Below are 21,837 nucleotides of genomic sequence, written 5' to 3'. Positions count from 1 at the left end.
TTGGGTACTTTTTCAAGCTTTACCTTCCATGAAGGTTTCAGAGGTAAAAAAATTTTAACTCAACATAAAATTAGAAAAACATGCTACATTTTCCCCTTGAGTCTTTCCATATAGTTGCAGTGCAAGGCTATGGAAAGTTCACATAGATAGGGTGACATTAGTGCAATTTACTGGAAGGTGAAAGTATATTCAGTAAGTGAGAGAGGAAATTGGTGGAAAAAACAAAAGGAAAATATGGAAAAATATAAGTTGAAACAGGGAAGATTGAATAGAAGCAAGGTGGAAAATATTTTGAAGAAACGTATGATGAAGTCTGTAGTATACCCAGATTAGGCTTAACAAGAAAATGTGAAACAGATGAAGATGTATTAGACCCAGGTTTACTTGATGGGGAGATAGAAAGGGCATAACAAGAATTGAAATCAAATTAGGCCTTAGGAGTGGACAAGAACTACTCATAGGTTTAGGAGAATGTGGGAGAGCTTATAGGCTAATTTGTAGCATAATAAGGGGTACGTTTTGTCCAGAATATTTCATCGGATCAGTTTTAGTTCCAATCCTATAAAATGGAAAGGCAGCCATGTGTGGAGACAACAGAAAAATTTATTTGATTTCACACTGAATGAAAGTGAATATTAGGATTGCCAATAAGAGGATAGAGAGCAGGGGAAATGAATATTTGGGGATAATCAGTTTCTGTTCAGGAAGGGGAGAGGAATATATGATGCCATGTCAATAAAGAAATCACTAACAGAGAGGAATATAAAACACATTCAGGTGTATTTATTTGTTTAGTTGATTTTGAGGGGGCTTTTATTGGATTGATTGGATAAAATTAATGAATGTATTGCAGATAAGAGTAGCATATTGGAGGGATAGAAGACTAATTTACAATCTGTAAATATCTCAGACTGCTCAGGTGCGAGTGGTGGATGAAGAGTCTGGATGGGCAGTGTTAGGAAGAGGAGCAAGACAGGGATATCCATTATCATCTGTGCTGTTCATTGCATATGTGGAGGAAATTATTAAAGAGGCATGACAAGAACTGGGAATGTAAATGAAAGTCAGGCAATGAAAGCCACCAGATGGGTGCCTGGTTGATTTAAAGTTTGATTTTGAAAGGCCCAAGCCTCGATGGCGAAGTAAGGAAAAATTTTCCCAGTTGCTCTCCTGCAGAGAAATAACTTTTTATGATTAAATGTAATTTTGCAAATTAACCCTCACCCAGTATGGGCTGAAAATAAATGGAAATAAAACAAAAGTTTTTTGGTTTTTGACCGAGACAAAGGCTAAGTAAAATATTAAAATAAGAGGGCAAAAACTAGAGCAGGGGGAAGAGTTTACATAACTTGGAAGGATTTTGGACCAAAATGGCTATAGTAGTGGGAACATAAGGAGGAGAATTGCATTAAACAAAGAAGTCTTTACAAGGAAGAGGGAATTGATGATGGAGGTGTTGAGTTAGTATGTTAAGAAAAAGCTTTTCAAAACCTTGATGAGGAGCACTGTTTAAATGAAGCATAAACATGGTTATTGAAGGAGGAGAGTAGGTATAGTTTGGAGGCCTTTGAAATGTGATTATGGAGAAGGATGGAGAGGTTGAAGTTGACAGAAAGGAAACCAAATGAGGAAGTAGGTATGGTGAAAGGGTATGAGAGGGGATTGTTGGAAAAAAATCCAAAGGAAGTAGGAATGATGGATGCAGAGCATTTTGAATGGCAATGGGATGTTGAATACTGGGAAAGAAGGGATGAATAAATGAGGAAGGGGCAGGAAAAGGATAGTCATGTTGGAAAGAATTGAGGAAGGAGGGAGGTATATGGAATGAAGAGGGTGAGAACTATCAGCTGTGATTTTTTAAGGTGCCAATTCTATAGCCAATATTTATTTTTTTGTGGAACTCTCTACCGATATTTTAGGCAACTAGATGGCCATCAATAGGAGTAAGAGTTTGACAGTAGGGAAGACAACAGTACAAGGAAGTAATGCCCATGGTCAAGTGAGAGTGTTCAAGTACGAGGAGATGGGGGAGGTAGTGGTTGTATTGAGGTATTTGGAATTGAAGAGGAGGTTACAGTAGTTTTGGAAGTCAGGTTTTGGTTTGTGATAAAGGTAAGGTTATTATCATTATACCATTGTGTGGCCTCTGTCCATATAAGACCAAACTTAAATGGTAGATTACCATTTACAAAAATATCCATTTCTGGGTTGCCCACAAGAACTTGAGAGCTACAGCAATTCCTTATTTGTTCTATTTGAAACATCTCTCACTAGATGAAGTAAAATGTATAGAATTTAGTAGAATAAATGGAGTCAATTACTCTTATTCTGATGGCATGTGTCAAGGAGGGTTGAGAAAGAGACAGAGGCTAGAACAAAGTTGAAAAAGAAATTGGACTGCAAGGTTCCTCTTTGCCTATGATGAATTGACCTAATATTAATTGATACAATGTCAGCTGAGTTGGATGAAATGGAATCAAGGGTTGAGATGAGTTTTGGCTGGATGAGGGATAGTGATGAGAAGGCATGTGGTCCAAAAGGAATTACGAATTAGAGGCAATATTAACAATAATTCAATGGGGAAATTCTGAGGGCTAGAGGACTAGGCATTGATGGTTGAAAAACTGAATGTAGGTGTCTGTGTGAACTAATGATAAACAGTGTGTAGCATCTGACAATAAGAGATGTGTGAAAACAATATATTTGACTTGAAAATTGCTAAATTTACTAATTTATTGTTGAAATAAAAATGTGAGATTAAAAGGAAAGGTCTTATTTTATAAATCTATATTCTGTTTTCATCCAAATTGATAAAAAATAGAAATGTCATGGAAAATTAAAATGAGACCTTTTATTTACCAGGACTGGTTTGGGAAAAAAATGCATTCATTTCCTTCCCATGCCTATACTTTTTTGGTTGTGTTTCACAGAATGTAAACTGTACAAATAATAGTATCATACTTCTGACAATAAAGTGATATGATGGCCCTGAAAAGCACATTAAGAATTCAGCAAGTTTAACAATGCTCGACAGTGTGAACTTTTCCTCTCAGTTAAGTGAAGCATGAAGAATTGAGATAAATAAACACAATGGAGAATCAATAAAAATATGGAATTGGAAGTAATTGTTTGCTTAGTATTTTTTGGAATTTTGAACAGCCTTTGTGAGGCTACAACAGGTCTGTTATCCCATGTGTTTTATGTGGAATGCTGTAATTTGCTGGTAAGCTTGATGAAAACCTAAAGCAGCATTTTGAATTATCTATTGTGTTAATGGGCATTATTAAACAATGTAGAATAAGCTGAGAGAGTAAAGTTTATTGTTGATGATAAATGATAAATTTAGAAAATTGTTAAGTAAAATTCTTGGTTGAAATATAAAATGATAGATATAGAATGAGTGTGAATGATCCACTATGAGAATCGAGGTGCAATTTGAGAGTGGTTTTATGACCTTTTAAATCCTGAATCTTTATTCTTCAAAGAGCAGCACTTGCCATTACAGATGTCATCAAAAGAAAAACATATATATACATGCATTCATTACGGGCTGAGGAGATACACATATATTATAATTTCAAAGTCCAGTTCAAAATATTCACTTAAAAATACCAGGGGTTTGAAAGCAACCAATCCTCAATTATATTTTTGAACCTTTAACAGCTAGTCTGTCTTGCAGTATGGGGAAGTTTGTTAGAGAATTTTAAGGCAAGGTTATCCAACTGGTTGAAGGTTCTGGACAATCTGCATTTGGCAATGTCTGACTTATTTCTTGACTTTGTATTATGGCCATGTATACTACCTCTTAGTGCATTGCTATTTACATTATTTTTTATATTAATTAAGCCCTGGTAAACGTAGGCGAATGATTTTTACACTCTGAAACTGTTGCATTGAAATGCACATTAGCGGATGACTCCGTTAAAAGTTACTGTTGCGGCATCTCCCGCAGTTTCTTTGGAATTTGTATATGTTAATGACTGTCATCCTTCTTAGCCTGACAAATAGTGGATGACAGTGATCATGATGGCCAGAACTGCTTCCTTTTGTAACATTAGCAGAGATTTTATGTCACTTGCATGTCCACAAAGCCTTAAGCCATACTTTATATGACTTTGGAAAATGGAAAAATAGGCAAGTATCAAATGTTCCTCAGGAACACAGCTTTTAAGCCTCCAGATTAGGAAGAGATTCTTGGAAAGTTTTATAGAGATTGAGGTTACATGACTTTTCCAGGAAAGATTAGAGCCAATAAAAGACCCTAGTAGCTTGATCGAGCCTTGAGCTTTACCAGCACTTCTAAGGTCACATAGAAGATATTGTATTCCCCACAATTTAAATATAGTTTATTAGCTAAGAACCATTCACTGGCTTGTTGTTGTTCTTTCAGTTCTTCATGTGCTTGTTCAGGAGTTATACATTTATTTGTAAAAGTAGTGTCATCAGCATGCAGGACACAATCAGCAGGTATGTTACTTGGTAAGTCAATGATCATCAGCAGGAATAACCAAACCAGATATAGACTCCTTAGGCACACCATTTTTTACTCATAAGAATTTTGACTTACAGCCATTTACTTCTACCATTGGTTTATGGTTTTTAAATACGAGGCCATGAATGTTAGTTTAGAGCCCTGAATGCCATATTACTCCAGCTTTTGAACGATGATTTCATGGTCTACACAATCAAAAGCTGAGGAGAGGTCAAACAATGAGGAGATAAGCGCACCCTATCTTCAAGAGCACATAGTATTTTTTAAAGACACATTCAACAGCTTGCTCAGTAGATCACAGGTCTAAAGCCAAATTGTGAGGAGCTGAGTAAGTTCTTTCTTTTAAGATTTGTAAGTATTTGGGCACTTTGAATTGCCTTGATGACTTAGCCAATCACAGGAATGATGGAGATGGGGCAGAAACTTTTTTGATCATTTTTATCACCCCTCTAACAACTTTGGTATTACTTAAGAGTATTTTAGGACACCAGGAAAGTGTCCAGACCAGAAACAGGAATTGATTACAACAGACAGTGGGAAAGAAATTTGATGAACAATGATCTTCATTATATTATTAGAGGGATCATAGGCATCTTTACTTTTTAATTTTAGCATCCACTTTCACTATTTCAGATGGAGTGACCCACTTCCAGCAAAAGTTCCAGCAGGAGCAACAGATCTAGAGAGGCAATATTTAAAATGCAGATGAGAGTTGGATATTTTACAAAAAATATTGTCTAAGGAACTTGTGAAGAAGTAATTCAATTCAGAGGAATGTGTTGCGGTACCTATTGTTACATTAGTGTATAAGGACTTATATTCCTTAAGATTGACCAGGCAGTTTTGCATTTATTTTGGGAGCTGCCAATAGCTCCATTGGCATTGCGTTTAGCCAGTGTTAGCTGGTTATGATATTCCCTTTTGAGTTCATTGTACATTTTAAGGGTAGCATCAGTTGACTTTCTTTTAGCATCATAATGGTTCTGCCATAGATTTTCTCTTAACTGTAACATGTTGAGAAGTAAGCCAGTTATTTTTTTTATTAATTGGCTTAAGATTAATTAATTTTTGTGGATGTGCTTGATTGAATATTAAAATGAATTTTTCAAAAAACAAGTTTAATTTCTGTGGCCCATTATTTGAAGTGAGCAGCAATGACACCCAATCTATTTTCAAAAGAAAATGTTTGAAATTTGCCTTATAGCTTGGAGTAATTGGCCTTGTAATTGTAGTTTTTTTACAGTTCACAATGAATGGAACACCCAACACACAAAAGGCAATGGCCCTGTGATCAGAGATATCTAAGGATTGAAAATATTTACAGAATATTTGTGGAAGTTCTAACTGTTAATAATATTATCTAAGCAGGCAGAGTTTCTGGTTGGTAGTGAGATGACACAATACAGATTGAAGGCCCTGTGTAAAATATCAACTTGAGCATTCTACCTTGAATCACAGGTCATATCAATGATTGAGTCTGTCCCTATGACAGTATTAGCATTATAGTTTTGAAGAAAGATTAAGACCTCTTCTAGCTGATTACAGAGGATACTAAAATTGCCTTTAGGTGAGCAATAAATGGAGACAACAATTAAGTTATAACTCTTAAAGAAAACAGCAAGTCCTTAAATACCAAAAATTTGTTGGAATATTTTTTACAAGAGCTCAACCTCGTTTTAAATAATGACTATGCACAAAATAATTATTAAAATCTGCAATAATGCTGTCAACATGGTGCATTGACTGATTTATGACTTTTGAAAAATATTTTTATGCTGTTGAATGTTTCTTGACTTTCTCCATAAGACATTGCTATTAGGTAATCTACTGGTTAAGGTAGGTTTTGGATGAACACATCTACCAAATAAATATTTTCTTACTCCTCAAAAAACACAACCCAACATCCTACTCTACTTCAAGTCACTTTTCATCTTTGTGTACTTCCCTCCTCCCTTCACCCCATCCAACATGGCTATTCTATTCCTGTCCTTTCCTTGCTTGCCTAACATTCTCTCCTTTATCACAATTTTTAACTTCCCACTTCCAATCAATATGCCTCCATGTGATTTCCCCTAACAATGTTGCCTGAGTTAAGATGTTCATCTATCTATCTAACAATCCCCTCCCTTCTCCCGCCATACCTAATACTTCCTCATTTGTTTTCCTTTCTGTCCACTTCACCTTCTCAATCCCTCTCCACACCCACATTTCAAAAGCCTCCAATCTATATCTATCCTCCTGCTTCAGTGGCCATGTTTCCCTGCCATAAATAACTATGCTACATATCAAAGTTTTGACAAGTCTTTTCTTGACATCCATACTCAATTGCCTGGTCATCAACTGCCTCCCCCTAGTGAGATCCTCCATCCCTAGTGCAATTATTCACATTACATACCTACCAGTTGGACGATTTTGGTCCAAAACACTTCCAAAAATGGAAACTGTCCCACCTGCTCTAGTTTTTGCCCTCCTGTTTAAAAAATTAACCTAAGCTTTTGTATTTCTGAAAAATCGTATAGCCTTTGTTTTATTAATATTGGTTCTCATCCCATGTCTATCGCATCGAATTTCCAATTTACTCAGCAATTCTTTAAACTCCTGGGCTGTCAGACAAACTAGAGCTTGGTCATCAGCGACCCTACCTGATTTTGTGGATTCCCCGCCCACTTTCATTCCTACCTCAAGTTCTTCCCATGCCTCTTTAATCATTTCCTCTGCTTACAGGCTGAACAGCAACGGTGATAATGGGCAAACCTGCCTTACACCCCTTCCTAACACTGCCCATCCGGACTCCCCGTTCCCCACTCGCACCTGAGCAGTCTGAGACATGTACAGATTGCGGATTAGCCTGCTGTCCTTTCAATCTATTCCTATTTTCTGTATAATACTCATTACTTTTTCCCAATTCACTCTATCAAATGCTTTTTTGAAATCTACGAAACAGGCAAATACCTCCTGGTTGTGTTCTATATTCCTCTCGATTAATAATCTCATTACTGCAATAGCATCACGCGTACCTCTCCCCTTCCTAAACCCAAACTGATCATCCCCTAAGTAATCATTTGCCCTACACTCTATCCTTTTGTTGATGATACCGAGAACAACTTTAGCTGCGTGGGTTATCAAACTTATTGTCCTGTAGTCCTCACATGATGTAGCCCTTACCTTTTTTTGGAATAGGAACTAACACTGATCTCACAAAGTTATCCGGCTAGATTCCTTCCTCATAAATACTACGAATCAGCCCATAATGCCTCTTCCTCCCACATTTTCCTAAACCCACACGACTTGTATTCACCGAAATAAAGAAATACACAGCAGCTCATAATGCACATTATATTATAGTAAAAAGTTTTACATATTTTCTATTATATAAATGGACTACTGGAATTCCCTAATAAGCTTTGTGAAACCGAAAACACCACTTAGAAATATCGGCTATGTTTAGCATTTATACCGAACATTGTTTTACCACCCTAGTAACATTCTACCGTCTTATAATATTAATCCTGCTCTACTTATTATTACAATAACCTGCCGCTAGTATCTATATCACAAAAGTAGTCCTCATTTTAAAATTTTAAACTCCTTCATTTCTAGTGGGAAGGCATTCAAATTACCCGCTATGAAGTCCACATATGTCCGCAAGGAGTCGCACAATTAGTTCGGCAAATACAAAGCAGAAGCAGGGTATTGGTGCCAGTAAACATTAATTTAAGGAATGGATGTGAAATCACATTGAGATGTGGATTCTAAATAGGCGAATTTGTCTAATTTAAAATGGGGTGCTATCCAGAAGTTTATTTTACGCTTTTACCTACGATAATCGCCCTGAAGTTGTGTTGTTTCGGTGTAACGAGTAATGTAAATTTGCCCTTAACAAGTTTGTAAATCTTGATTCTTTGTTAGAGCTCAATTCCTAATTAACGTGCCACAGACCCTACTATACAATATGGCAAATTATGCCAGTGATAAAACTATGAACAAGGTAGCCCTATGTTCGGCTATCTTTGCAGGATTTGCGTATGTCGGCTACTCATTAGTACGCACTGCTTTTTGCAGAAGATTGGCAAGAAGGGATGGAGAAGGTAAGCGTGATGTTTAGATAATGTTGTAAGTATCTCTTCCGAAATTTGAATATCAAAGTTACCTAAGTACGAGTGTTGGTAATTCAGTTGCCATCTTTCAGTTATTAATTCCCTTTAACATTCTTTTGATTAACTTGTGGAATTTTTAATTTCTCTTAATGTGTACCGTAATATCGTTGCGTTCCTGATAGACTAGCGGCTCGTGGAAATATGGAGTCGAATTATATAGTGCATGTAACTATTTAGTCAAACTTGAAGAAATGTCCGTTCCATGTTCAATAGCCTTTTGTGATATCATGACGTTTTTAGGAATGTGTCGTTTCAAACAACCTGAAGTTTGGCAAACTTACGATTTAATAATCTAATTTGAAAGTCCTGAGAATGAAGTGATCAGGAATTTGAAATAATGTGGACTGGATTATATGCAGCATCTTTTCTCCGGCTCACTAGGCTGTTGGTATATTCTCATTTATGCTCCCTAGTGATTGTTAGTGTAACTGGTTTAAATGTTCCCTTTTTTATATCTGAAACACATTCTTATCGCATCTAGGGTAGAGAAGTATCACAAATTATGTATCAGCATCCTCTATTTGGCATTATTTTTGGTACAGTTAATACGTTTCAAGGCAAGTATAGTATTGATTGCCCTTCACTTCTATCGGACTATATATTTTTACTCTTAGGGTTGCTTTTTGTTGAGGGTATTTTCCAGCAATCGGTTGCTTATTTCAAAATGGATAAATTTCTCTGTTAGACAAAAATAATATGGTGTTCTGACGCCCTTGCCAGCAATTGCACGTTAGAGATAATGAAATAACAATAATGAATTTCTCCTAAACCGATTGAGTGTTTTAAAAGATTTGAATGTCATTTGACTTTTGAGGAAAGGTATTCTAGCATTCACCTATTGTAGTGTCATTTTATTGGGCTGTCAAATTTATCATCATGATATCACTATAGTATATCTATCATGTATACATATGTATCTTTTCATGCTGGATGTTTAAATCATATTTGAGAAGATTAGGCATGTTGAGTTGGCCAACCTGTGATGATACTTGCACGTTCTTCTTGAGGTCTAGAATTACCTGCATTTAGGCTCTTCAACGGCGGACGTATAATTTGATAGTTAATACTTTAAACATATGCTTGATTTTAATACTCTTTTGGGAATTTGGTTCAGTGTGTGTCATTTTGCTTATTCCTTTTCATTCAACTCTTCTAAAACTGATTCTAGATATATTGAGGATGGTAAATTACCTCTTTTGAAAAAATGTGTTTTTAAGTAACCAGTTATATGCCCAAACAAACTTCATCAAGTTGATTTTTTGTTCATATTTTTGAAGCATTTTGAAATGCTTTCCTATTCAAGGCCGGAGCTTTGATTCTTTTCTGAAATTTTTGACTGGTTCCAGAACTACACTTATTGACAACTCTCATGTAATTACTACCAACTATCATCATTAACATGGGCTCCATTTATACATGGAAATCTCATATTTCCTTTCTATTGATTTAAAGATTTCATAGCTGAGGAGAGTACCATGCTGCGGTTATAAAATTCCTTAGTTCACTTCCAAGTGAATTCATTTCTAGTCGGCTGATGTTACCCAAACACTAACGACCATGACTTAATTTACAGTTAACTACCTGGATGATGAGCCTCGTTTATATTTCCGCCGTCTCTCACAAACCACGCAGACTGATGTCCTCTTGGGTAATTTGGACACATCTGGCTCTGGAAAGGTGCTATTGAGGTCATTGTCAGTGCAGGAAAGAATTCGTGAGCTGAATCTTCGTGCTCGGCATTTCACTGACACTATGTTAGCCATACAGGGAAACGGACCGTCTCCACGCCACAGTCCTCTCCCTGGTCCAAGAAGTTTGCAGGTATGTTTCATTCCTAAGTTCGTGGAATTAAAAACTAATATCTATTTAACAGTTTCCAGTGTCGGCTATGAAGATCAGTGTATCCATTGATATCTTGATTGTCATCTTTGTTTATAGTGTTCCCCTTGGAGTTCTCCACGAATCCTGAGCCCCGTGGATGTTCGTCATATTTTGGGTAGCCATTCCACTGAGAACCTCTCTTGTCCGAGTGCAAGTATGGTTCTCAGTGGGTCGCCAGTGAGGCGCAGGTGGACAAGACGTTCCCTCCGCCACAATCGTATCCAGCAGCACATGAGCCCAGAGTCGGAGGGCAGGGGCATGATGTCCCCGGCTGCGAGGAGACAGGTCGAGGAAGCGGAGAGATTGCTGAGGGATGAAGAGGATGCACTTCGGCTTCACCTCGAGACACTGGGCCATAACCAAAGGTACCCCTCATTTATGTAACTGTGGCAGCTCTGCAAATCACTGCATTGGAAGCACACTTGATGCTTGAATATTTTGGCACTGATACGGAGCGATATGTGATTGAAAATGTCATAATCATTACAATAGCCATTGATGCTATATTGGTGGATGCCTCAATCAAGATCATCTATTTTATTTCCCACGAAACGCAACCTAACTAGTAAGTGTCATTCTCATTAAAAACAAATTATCCCAGCATATAAATAATTATAAATAATACCTTAGGTATACCTTTTATTTTCCCGAGCCAGGTAAACGCAAGGCAGTACAGTACAGGCAAGACAGTAAGAAAATTGTTGGACTTAGAAAATAGAATTGTCATTTCCATTACTCTGACAAAAATGTAAGGTAAACATGTCTCGCGGAAATGATATATTTAAAACGTATCAGTCCATCAATTTTTGCTCGTTTAGCCACCTAATTAAATGGTGGATTTTTCACACCCTAAAAATGTTTTACTCTACTTATTTCCATAATTCTTTTAATGAGATTGCCCCCCAATGTGGAGGCAAATAAAGCTGGGGGAAGCAAGGAAAATAGCATAGTTTTGAGGGCGGAGAAATATCAGGGGGAAACTAATAGAATCCTATTTTGCGCCTGTAATAGTGCTCTACCAGCTGTCTTATGTCTCCCTCTTTTGTGTTCATGCTGTTTGAAATAACGAATAATCTCGCCTCAACTTGTTCATCCACACATATTTGCTTACTCCCCATATGGCCCAGCCAAGATGTAATAATTTCATAATAAATATTTTGGGATGTTCTATTTCCTATTCTGAAATTATCTTGGGTCACAATAAAAGCACAAAACTTCTGGAGAGATCGCTGTAAGAAACTATGTTAGGAGCTACAAATACCCAATGATCCGTGTGAAATTGCCTCTGCCTTAGAAAGGGAGAAGTGTAGGTTTCTAAAATCACATGAATGCTAGTCAAGTTTTAAGTCATTTCTATTTTCAATGTCATCACCATATTGATACCCAAGTGAGTTCTTAGTACCCTCCCGAGTGGTTCAAATTGCTAAGCTACATGCTCTTTTAGCAAAATTGTCAAAGCAAGTATGACCTTTATTTGTAAATTTTCTATTTGTTTCAAAATTTTAATTATTGACAGAAATAACTTCGTCCCTCGACTAAACCCTTCTATTCACCCTCCAACCATAATTTCCCCTTCAACACTCCAGCCACCAAATTTTCTATCTTCCCTCAAACCCTTCTGGAGGTATGTGAGAACTTACCTGGGATGATTTTTTATTGTACACTGAATGTAATATTTTGAAAATGATGCTTATGTTGGAACTAGTTAGTGTTTGTGATAAACCTCTTTAGAGAAACATACAGGGTAATACCTGCTCATCTCATCAATTGTAATTTTCACCGAGGAATTAATGGTAAACATTTTTGCAATCCTTTTTCAAGACTGTTATAATTACGCTGAAATCACAGGCCCATTTCAAGGGTATCTAATAGGCAAGATAGCTCTTACAGAAATATTACTTGTGTTTGTTGATTCATAGTCTCTCTCAAAGAATTCCTATTTTTAACAATATCACCCAAAATACCTGCTTTTGAATTTTAGTGGACACCTTGGAAGTTTTGGTGTCACCGTTGTTCAGCTGAACTTCAAATCAAGTATGAATATTTATGTTGCTCATGATAATTGAAATTGACATTTTGAGCAAAATTTGAGGTTCCATTGCAGAACTTTTACAGCCATGTATTTAGTATGAAGTGGGTATTGTTGTCATATTTCATTTCTCGCGGCCTTCTTACTGAAAAAGCTTTTCTGTGTTTATGGAAGAAATGTGTCATGCACTGTTGGCTTAGTACTTGGGAAGTTCACCCTCGCATACCAACCTTTGGGTTTATGTGATTTTGATGGTGACAGCAAAAGACTCCATTTCACCTGATTCCCATGGAATGAAAATTTCTGTTCCAGATGCTATCATATAGATACCGTGTTTCCTGGCCCATAAGACACAAGCCTTATTTTTCAGGTCAGAGAATAAAAAATACTTGAATCGGACCGAAAAGATCAAATGATATTGATTTAAACACAGTACAAAGAAAATTGAATTGTGCCATTAAAAATTAGCTACCACTCGTGTGTCAATTACTGCAATAATTCACCATAGAATCCCGGGAATTCTTCGTCTCTGGGATATTCAAGTTTAAATTCAATATTGTATGACTATCCTCTCTCTTGAGATCCCATGAGGTTTTTATCATTTTAGCTTTTTATACAAGAGTCAGCTTCTGATAATATCTTTTTATATCAAAATTTGCATTTAAAGCAAAATTTTCTCTGCCTAGACAACGCTTAACAATCTACTTTACCCTTTTGCTGCTGTGAACATACCTATTATACGTATAAATAAATCAATATAAATTTGTAATTAAATTAACATTGAATCTAGATTATTTTTATTATTTCAAACAATTTCAAATCAGGAATAGTAAATGTTACAGGGGCAAGAAACTCTCCCATTTCATCATGCATGGGAAGTAGGTTTCCGGTGGGTGTGCCGCGGGGTTTAAGTTGAGTGCCTGTAGATTTCAAGTTTATCGGGAGGGATAGAGTGTAGGTATCATCAGAGGGGCAGTCGGCCGTTGGCCCAAGTTTTGCAGCCACGCATCTGTGACATGTAAATATGTGTGTGCTGCAGTCTGTAGATTTCCAATTTAATTGGGAATAATTTTAAGGAAAAATTTAAACTAATGCTTACCACTGGCTCAAAACGGTGATACTATTGAAATTAAATTAAGGCAACCATTTTCTATGACTTCCTTTCTATGGTAAAAATACTTAATAGTAAGTATTTTTTCAGTGATTTGGCTTCCAGCTTGGAGGTTCGAGTTGTATCCTTGGCCCATATGACGCAGGTTTATTTAAGAACACATTTTGGAGTGAAAGAAGTGCATTCTATGAACCAGGAAATATGATTCTCACTTTCTGATTTGCACTGATTACATTTTAGCCCATTTTATGTTAATAGAAACAAATGTGCAATTATTAAGAGTAAAAGATAATTAAGTGTAAAATATTTGTTTATTCTCAAGTCAGAGTGGAGCTTAAACTTAATCTAATCTTGATTCATCAAAAGTGAGTGAGTTTTGGAGTATAAACTGTAAGTGTACACTAATTCCTATTTATTCTGCCCAATTTAACCATTTCCTTATGCATTACGTCTGCATTTCATAGGATGTGACTTAGAATAGTTAATAATGAATTTATGACGATTTTTAAAGGGCTTGCATATTGTCGTGAGGCTAATAGAAATATGTATCTGTTTTGATATTAGATTGATATGTTTATTAGTGTTTAGATATTGTAACATTCACATTACTTATGTTTTTCTAGGCTCATATCCACCCATGAAGCAAAAAGCTTAGTCGCTTTACTACATAGCAATGATGCCACGTTGCTTGAAAAAACACTGACTACTATCGGCAATTGTGGAACGTTTGCTGCCAATCAGGTATTTCTTGAAATGCTTTTATTTCATATTTTTTTATTGAGATGTACCTCTGTAAGGTTAACTTTGTGCAATAATTCATTTAACTGAACATATATGTCATTATTTTATAGCTCCTTGCCTCATTAAGCAGTTGATTCTACATACAATGTTTTTAACTTTCAATCAAAACTATTTTTAGAGGTTTGTGAGTAGTTGCATTGCCCACTGCCATTTTGCAACAAGGAAAGCAATAATTAATATAATTACACTCTCTTGTTCAAGGCCAATGAAAAGCTCTAAGTTACAGTGTTTGGCATGGTTGGCAGGAGATATTGAGTCATGGTTAGTGGAATTAAAAAACATGAAATCCATCTCAAATAATGAAGGATACAAGTCAATGTTACATGTTCTTTTATGTATTTATTCTGCAATATGAAGGAAACCAATTTTATGAAATTCATTCTTAAAATTTCTTACACACTTGGTGCAATAATCATAGAAAATCTTCAGAAATCAAATTAAATTCACTGGAGGAGGTTGGCACGTATCAGTTGAAAAAGTAATCTTAATTTTAGTGTACTTAATGATTTTTCCGTCTTTGAATTCCCTTATCAATTCAGTTGCTTTCAGTGGATGAAACTTTACCTTAATTCTTCATTATAAAAGCAGTTTTCCTTGAGTTGGTTATTTTGTTTATGCTCAATGGTGTATGATGGAGAACCATCCATTCTTTCTATCTTCCTAATTTGTCATGGCAGGGATCCAATTTCACTCAGCTCTCTCCGATATCATGTTTCTCCGGCCTGATGCTTGAGTTTCATCAGGGTGTATCTTGAAGGTTCATAGCATTGACCCCTGCCCTATCTTCTTCCTCTTTTGATTCCTTGCGATGGATTAAAATGCAGTGTGCTGCCATTTTAAATTTATTTCTCCAACTGCCCACGAAATATGCATAGGATAAGGTAATATTAGAATGAAATTTGATTATTGAAGATTAGATTCATGTTAAAAAACTATATCAAATGAGGTATTGGTAATTTTAGGGCTGTAATACCATAGTAGCTCTATAGTACCATGATATGTTTCCTCTCAGTTAATATTATACACCATGTCCTTGATTCACATCGGAAATGAATGTAAAGAGTCCGATGATGTAAATTGGAACCATATCAAATGATCACGTTCATCTGTATACATCTGAAAGCACATAAACAAATCACGTATGTATCAAGTTCTAAGTACGTGTTTTTTGTCAAAATCTGAATAGTTGTACCTGGGAGAATCATGTTTCTGTTGAGATTAATAGGCATTAGGACAAAATTTTTGTCATTTTGCATGACTTTACAGGCTTACATTAGTATTTTTCTAATTTCAGCACAGTCTATACAGGCTGGTACAATTGGAGGCAGTAATGCAGTAGGCATGCATATTTAATCTTCAATTATACGTTTGTAACTTATACCCTAATTGTCATTGTGTAGTTTTGATATTGATGAAGGGATATGAATAGCAAGTTTTTTCATAGTCCCTGTAATCGGCTATTTTTAAAGCAATTTGAAGCTGGTGGAGTCAGTGTCCCTGAAATGAATGTAGTTAATACATACATTAATAGGTCTGCCGAAATGAGTGGTTGCGCTATTCAAATGGGCACTTGAAGCCATGCTCTGAATTGTAGAGGGAGCATTTCATTTGACCTGCACACAAAGAATTAATCAATTTTCAGAATCAATAAATTTTGAAAATTAAAAGTTGCTCATTAAATGAGTCATTTTTGGGGGCCAATATTTATTTTTGCTACAAGTGGTACCACTGTAGGCAACTCAAAGTCATTCTATCCTTCCCTGTCTTCATTATTGTAATCATTACTCTCTTCTTCGATCATGTTGATATCTTCCACTCCCGTAGCTGTCTTTAATTACTTCCAAGAGTCTCGCCATGGTTTACCCTGCAAGTGCTTTGGTTTTCTTGTTATTGTTTTTCTTTAGATCATTCACTCAATGAATGTGATTGTCGGACTGATGTTGCTGAATTGGTCAAATTTTTCTTTCGAATTTTTAGAAAGTATAATTCTGGAAGTACAACATAAGCAGGAGCAGTTGTAAATATTCCTTGTGTCTGTAAACATATTTAATGAAATTTGAATTGTCATATGTTCTGACTGACCATGAAATATTGTGCTCCACTTATCTGGATAGCAGGAGAAAAATTTCTGACTTTATGAGTTGTTGATTATCGCATTATGGGAAGAATCAACCCCAGCCATAATCTTACAAATGGGCAAAGGATATGGCGAGGGAAATTAGAGAGGAAAAAATATGTTAATTACTCAAATTAAAAAAAAAATAAAATGATAAAATGGGGGGGTTAGCACAGAAAAATGAATAAACCAAAAAATGATAGCAAAAAATGTGTTGGCTAAGGTGAACATACTAGAAAGCATTGACCCTCGCCCTAATCAATCACTCACCTAGACAAGGCTTGCGAGAGATTTCTCCCTGCACCAGCGGCCCACCAATCTCATGTAATGAAATAAAATAAATGCAAATTAATCATGCACTCTCTAGCTTGGATGTACTAAATAGCCTTGATCCTGGCTAATTGCCTGAACCCACCAATGGAGAAAACTGATTTCCTAATAAAGGATTTTTAGTTTGCTTATTTTATTTGAAAAAAGTGGTAGTCCAGGGGTAGAGCGTTGGACTACTGACCGGAGGGTCCCGGGTTCGATTCTCAGGCAAGCCTCTCTGGGCGTCCTCAGCTCCACTCAAGCTATGTGATTTTTCGGGTACCAGATCCTCCTGGGAAACCATAACCGGCACAGGGAAAGGTACTGGCCCCCCCTACCCTGATGTGTGAATTTCACATGCCGTCGGGCTTAGTACTGGGTGAACTCTACCATCACGTACCAAACTGGCCTTCGGCTTGATTACTGTGTTTATAGTATTTTTATTTTATTTTGTTAGAATCTTTCATTATTGAAAGCAGTTTTTGCTCTTTATTAAGTGCATATGAGGAAGTTGTGATGAGGAAATTGATTAACCAGAATAAGGGTAGATGAAGTAATGTAAGTAGGACAGGCATTTGCTCATCATTTTTCAGCGGACACCTCCTCTGTTACCAAATTACTTCTTTAAGAGTGTGTGAGATATTTTAATGTGTAAAGTACGGAAACATGGTGCTTCCACATGTACCTCTATCTCACGCTAAGTGAATGAAACTATGCGAGTCTGTGTGACATTTGGACATCATTTTTCAGTGACTGCCCTGCTGATTCCAATTTATTTGCATGCTGTCCGTGAGAGTTTTTCTGAACAAAGCAAATACATTGCGAAATCTTAAATGGTTATATTCACGCACAAGATATGCAAAACTGAATTGTGTGATTGACTTTTGTGAATAGTTCTCATGGGGCCATTTGCTCCAACTCCAACAGCATGCATATTTTTTTGGGATAAGCCAGGGAGCACAGTAGAGTGCATTGATCTATAAATGTTTTGCGTGATCTTTGATACCCTTCAGTGAGTACTACAGTCCTACCTGAGGTTGGAACATGTGGAAACAACCTTAGCATAGATATTAGTTTGCAAGCCAATGTTTTTCATTTTGATTCCAGTTCTGGTTCTAGTTTCAAGAATTTATTGAGCCTAACATCCAAATGGACCCGTCACTTCCTTAAATTTTGAACTCTTGAGTAGCACTGACTTTTTAGATTTCTGAATCCATCTTCAAGTATCAAATGCGATTAAATGCCATGGGAAACATTTTGGCACTTATGGTATTGGCTCTTTCTATTATTGTCCATTTTTCCCTCCACTCTCTGTCAAACTAGATCAAATCCTCATTGTTATTTCATCCCACTGAGAGCTTGAGCTATTTCTCGTCATTTTCACCCTTCAGTTCAGATATGAGACATAGAGCAAGGTAAGACATAGAAAAAATATCTGTTGTAGTGCTTTTGAAAACTCACATTCAAAGTCGAACCTTTCCTCAAACTACCATTATGGTAATTTTTTCGAATTCCTCCCATAGTTTTACTCAGTAAATTCTTCTCAGCAATTTCTCTTTATACCGTTACACTGTAACTCTTCAATAGCTTCTTAAGCATCATTCCATCTTTTCCTTTCAAGGCAGTGATAACATCTCTTGATATCTAGTTTAACAAATACTCTCTAAGGTTTTATAACCCTAGTATCTAATACTAGGATAATCCCAATAAGAAGCTCTCCAATATTTTTAGAAATGGGAAGAAAGACTTAATTTCATTAAATTGTTCGTCCCTTTTAACACCCGGACATTCCTCTATTTTTCCGTGTTGCTCTTGTGCATCAATGCAGTTTGTAGGCGGGGCAGTTTCTGAATGCCCATGTCAAACCAGCTGACTGCTATTTCGTTGAGTAAGCATTGGACCTAATCTTTCACCTTATCATCATTGTTGGAGCACCCTCTGGCCAATCGTTCTTTCAACCTGGGAAACAAGTGGTCATGACTGAGTGCCAAATCCAGACTATAGGGTGGCTGGGTGATGATTTTCCATCCAAATTGTCGAGGGAAGGCCGTGGTTTATGGGTAATGTTAACACAAGCATTGCCATTGGAGAAAGCGTACGCCATTGCTCAACATTCCTCTTCCCCAGTTCTGAATCTCCCATCTGAGATGTTTAAGTGTCTAACAATGCCTATCGGCATTTATTGCTTTCTCAGGAGCTCGAATTGGACCAGCATTATCCTGTTTTTATCCCAAAACACAGTTGCCTTGATTTTTCTGGCAGAGGTGAAAGGTGAGGTCCAAAACGCCTCCTCAACTGGTGGCAAGCTGGAACATGTGTGCATACAAAAACTACCCCAGTGACCACTAAAATGCATTGACCAATGGCAATGATTTAAAAAATTGCAGGAATGTTTAATTTTTAAGATGATAGATTAATTATTGAAAATAAACAATCCTTTTTATTCATAAAAGAATTGAAGACTTTAAATATGGCATTTTTCTGATATTATGGCTTGGCCATAGTTTAAGGAATACTTCATTGTGTAAGAGATTGAAAATGGGAAGAAGTTTAAGAAAATAGGTTGTAGAAGACTTGATTGAGATAAGGAGGAAGGATTATCTGGAGGCAGTAGATGGAATTCTGAGGGAGGATGAGTGGACTGCTAGTGTCAAGGAGCTAGAGTCTTAATCAAAGGATAAAGAAAGTGGTGAACCAAACTATAGGAACAGTAAATAGAAAAAGGGTTGGGAATCCCCTGAATTAATGAAAAGATGTGGAATATGTATTATTGTCACCTCTTATTGCTGATCTTTGCCTGTTCTTTTGGCCTCTGGATTTTCTGTGTTTTAATTAAAAACCCTTCACATCATAGACATAGTTTTCATTAATTATTTTATCAATAGATAAGTTTTCTGAGGTTCCACATATTTTATTTATAAGTGTAAGCAAAAAGCATTTACGATAGGGGTAATTCAGATGTGGTTAATTGGTGATTAGTTCCATGCTGCTCTAATTGTGTCAATGCATTCCTTAATCTGGAAAATGTTCATGGATTAACCAAAATTTTTTATCCAAACTGTGGTTTCACAAAAAAATCCACATTTATAATCTACCTTATCATTGAATTAGTAATGAAATATTTGGTATTCTCTGCATACCTAATGGTTTGATATACCCTGTTCCATATATGTGTAATTTCAGGACACATTAAGAGAGGCTGGATGTTTGTTCACGCTTCAAAATCTTCTAGTCTACCGAAATCCATCTGTTCAGTTGGCTGCTGTAAAGGCTCTCGGAAACCTTGCTTTGAATGCAGAGAATCAGAAAGAGCTTAAGGTAAATTATGGCGTGTTTGAATGCAATTTTTTAGGATCCCTTAATGAAACTATTATGAAAGTGATAAATAAAATTAACTTTGCAGCCACTCTAGATGTACATAATGATAGTATTCAATTGTTGTATTGTATGAGAGTAGTTTTACAAGTCTTTGCCAATTAAAAACTACTTAATTTTTCAAAATTAAGGGATATAATTGTTCAACAGGTCTCGTTATAAGGTTATACGTTTCATCCAGTGCTGCTTCCGATTTATATATCCCTTCTAACTAATGCATTATTTCAACTGTGCAAAATATGCATTTGTTTCCTCAATCACCTCCAAATTGGAATAAAATGTCCTTTCTGGCAGACTTTTTTTCATATTGAATAAGAGGTAGTAGTCTGAGCCGAATGGAGAATATAGGGGATGAGAATTTGGTTGAAATATAAGTGCCACAATATTCCAGCCACAAGTGTAGAGGCATGAGTTGATGGCCTTGCCACAAGTGTAGAGGCATGAGTTGATGGCCTTGCCACAAGTGTAGTCGTGATTGTAAAGGACTTTTTGTTTGCCAATCTTGGACGTTTTCCATGCGGCTTGGTTTTCAAATGATCAAATAATGATCCATAGTATTCATCTGTTTAATCATTTCTCCAGTAGTCAGTAAAGACTATTCCTTGCTGGTCCAGAAACAGTTACTATAATATTCCTCACTGAAGGAACTGTCTTCACCTTCTTTGGTGGACACCTGCCATTGGCAAACCATTGCCTGGACTGCTCCTTGGTTTCAGGCGTTTAGTAATGTATCCATCATTCATAGTGACAAAATCATGCCTACAGCTTTTCAGATTTCATTGGAACGGCTGCAAACTTGCTTTGGAACATCAAATGATTTAATTTTTTGTCGGCTGTGGTCAATCTTGCACTCAAGCACTTATCTTGTGGAGCCTTTAATGTGCTCAAATGTTGCTGCATAATATTATTTACCAATTCACTTGTGATGAGTACAGTTAGAGCTATCCCATATGCCTTCAGTCTTCTGTTATCATCACCAAATGGAGATTTTTATCTGTGAATTCTGGATTGGTGACCTCAAATTGGCATCCGTAATGTTCAGCATCGTTTGTGCTCATATGGTCCCTCCAAAAGTTTTGAAACATTTTACAAACCATTCTAATTGAAGTGTATGAAGACTAACTCTGGACTAGAGAACATTAAGTTTCAGTTGTCCACTACTAAAATGGTACTTAGTATCATCAATAAGAGGATGGAGAAGAGGGCAAATGATGACTAAGGGACAATTTGATCGGGACAAATCAATTTGAATTCAGGAAGGTAAGAGGCACGAATGATGCCATAGCAGTAATGAGGTCCCTAATAGAGTGTAGTAAAGAATACAGTTGGAATGTGTTATTCTAGTCGTAGATTTCAAAAAGGTATTTGATTGAGTGGATCGGGTGGAAATAATAAATGTATTGCTGAGTATAGGAATAGGGTGAGAGATAGGAGCCTAATCTGCAACCTGTACATGTCTCAGACTGCTATATGCGAGTGGAGGATGGAAAGCCAGGATGGGCTGTGTTAGGAAGAGGAGTTAGACAGGAATGTCCGTTATCACGTATGCTATTTAAAAATAAAAGT

General features: G+C 36.5%; 1 protein-coding gene across 2 annotated transcripts in view; it reads left to right on the top strand.

The window, feature by feature from the left end:
• Positions 1–8,230: 8,230 nt before the first annotated feature.
• The window catches only part of LOC139687034 (G-protein coupled receptor-associated sorting protein 2-like), a 29,459-nt gene continuing 15,852 nt past the window's right edge, over positions 8,231–21,837 (top strand). For both annotated transcript variants that reach the window (XM_071584137.1, XM_071584136.1), the window contains exons 1-5: positions 8,231–8,580; positions 10,223–10,470; positions 10,588–10,895; positions 14,294–14,411; positions 20,080–20,214. In XM_071584137.1, coding sequence (XP_071440238.1) covers positions 8,445–8,580; positions 10,223–10,470; positions 10,588–10,895; positions 14,294–14,411; positions 20,080–20,214 — 945 coding nt within the window. In that variant the 5' untranslated portion in view covers positions 8,231–8,444. The remainder of the gene's footprint in view (positions 8,581–10,222; positions 10,471–10,587; positions 10,896–14,293; positions 14,412–20,079; positions 20,215–21,837) is intronic.

This window comes from Hetaerina americana, unplaced genomic scaffold (assembly GCF_022747635.1).
Source record: "Hetaerina americana unplaced genomic scaffold, ioHetAmer1.1.p SCAF_16, whole genome shotgun sequence".
NCBI lineage: Eukaryota > Metazoa > Arthropoda > Insecta > Odonata > Calopterygidae > Hetaerina > Hetaerina americana.
This window is presented reverse-complemented; position numbering and strand designations above follow the sequence as displayed.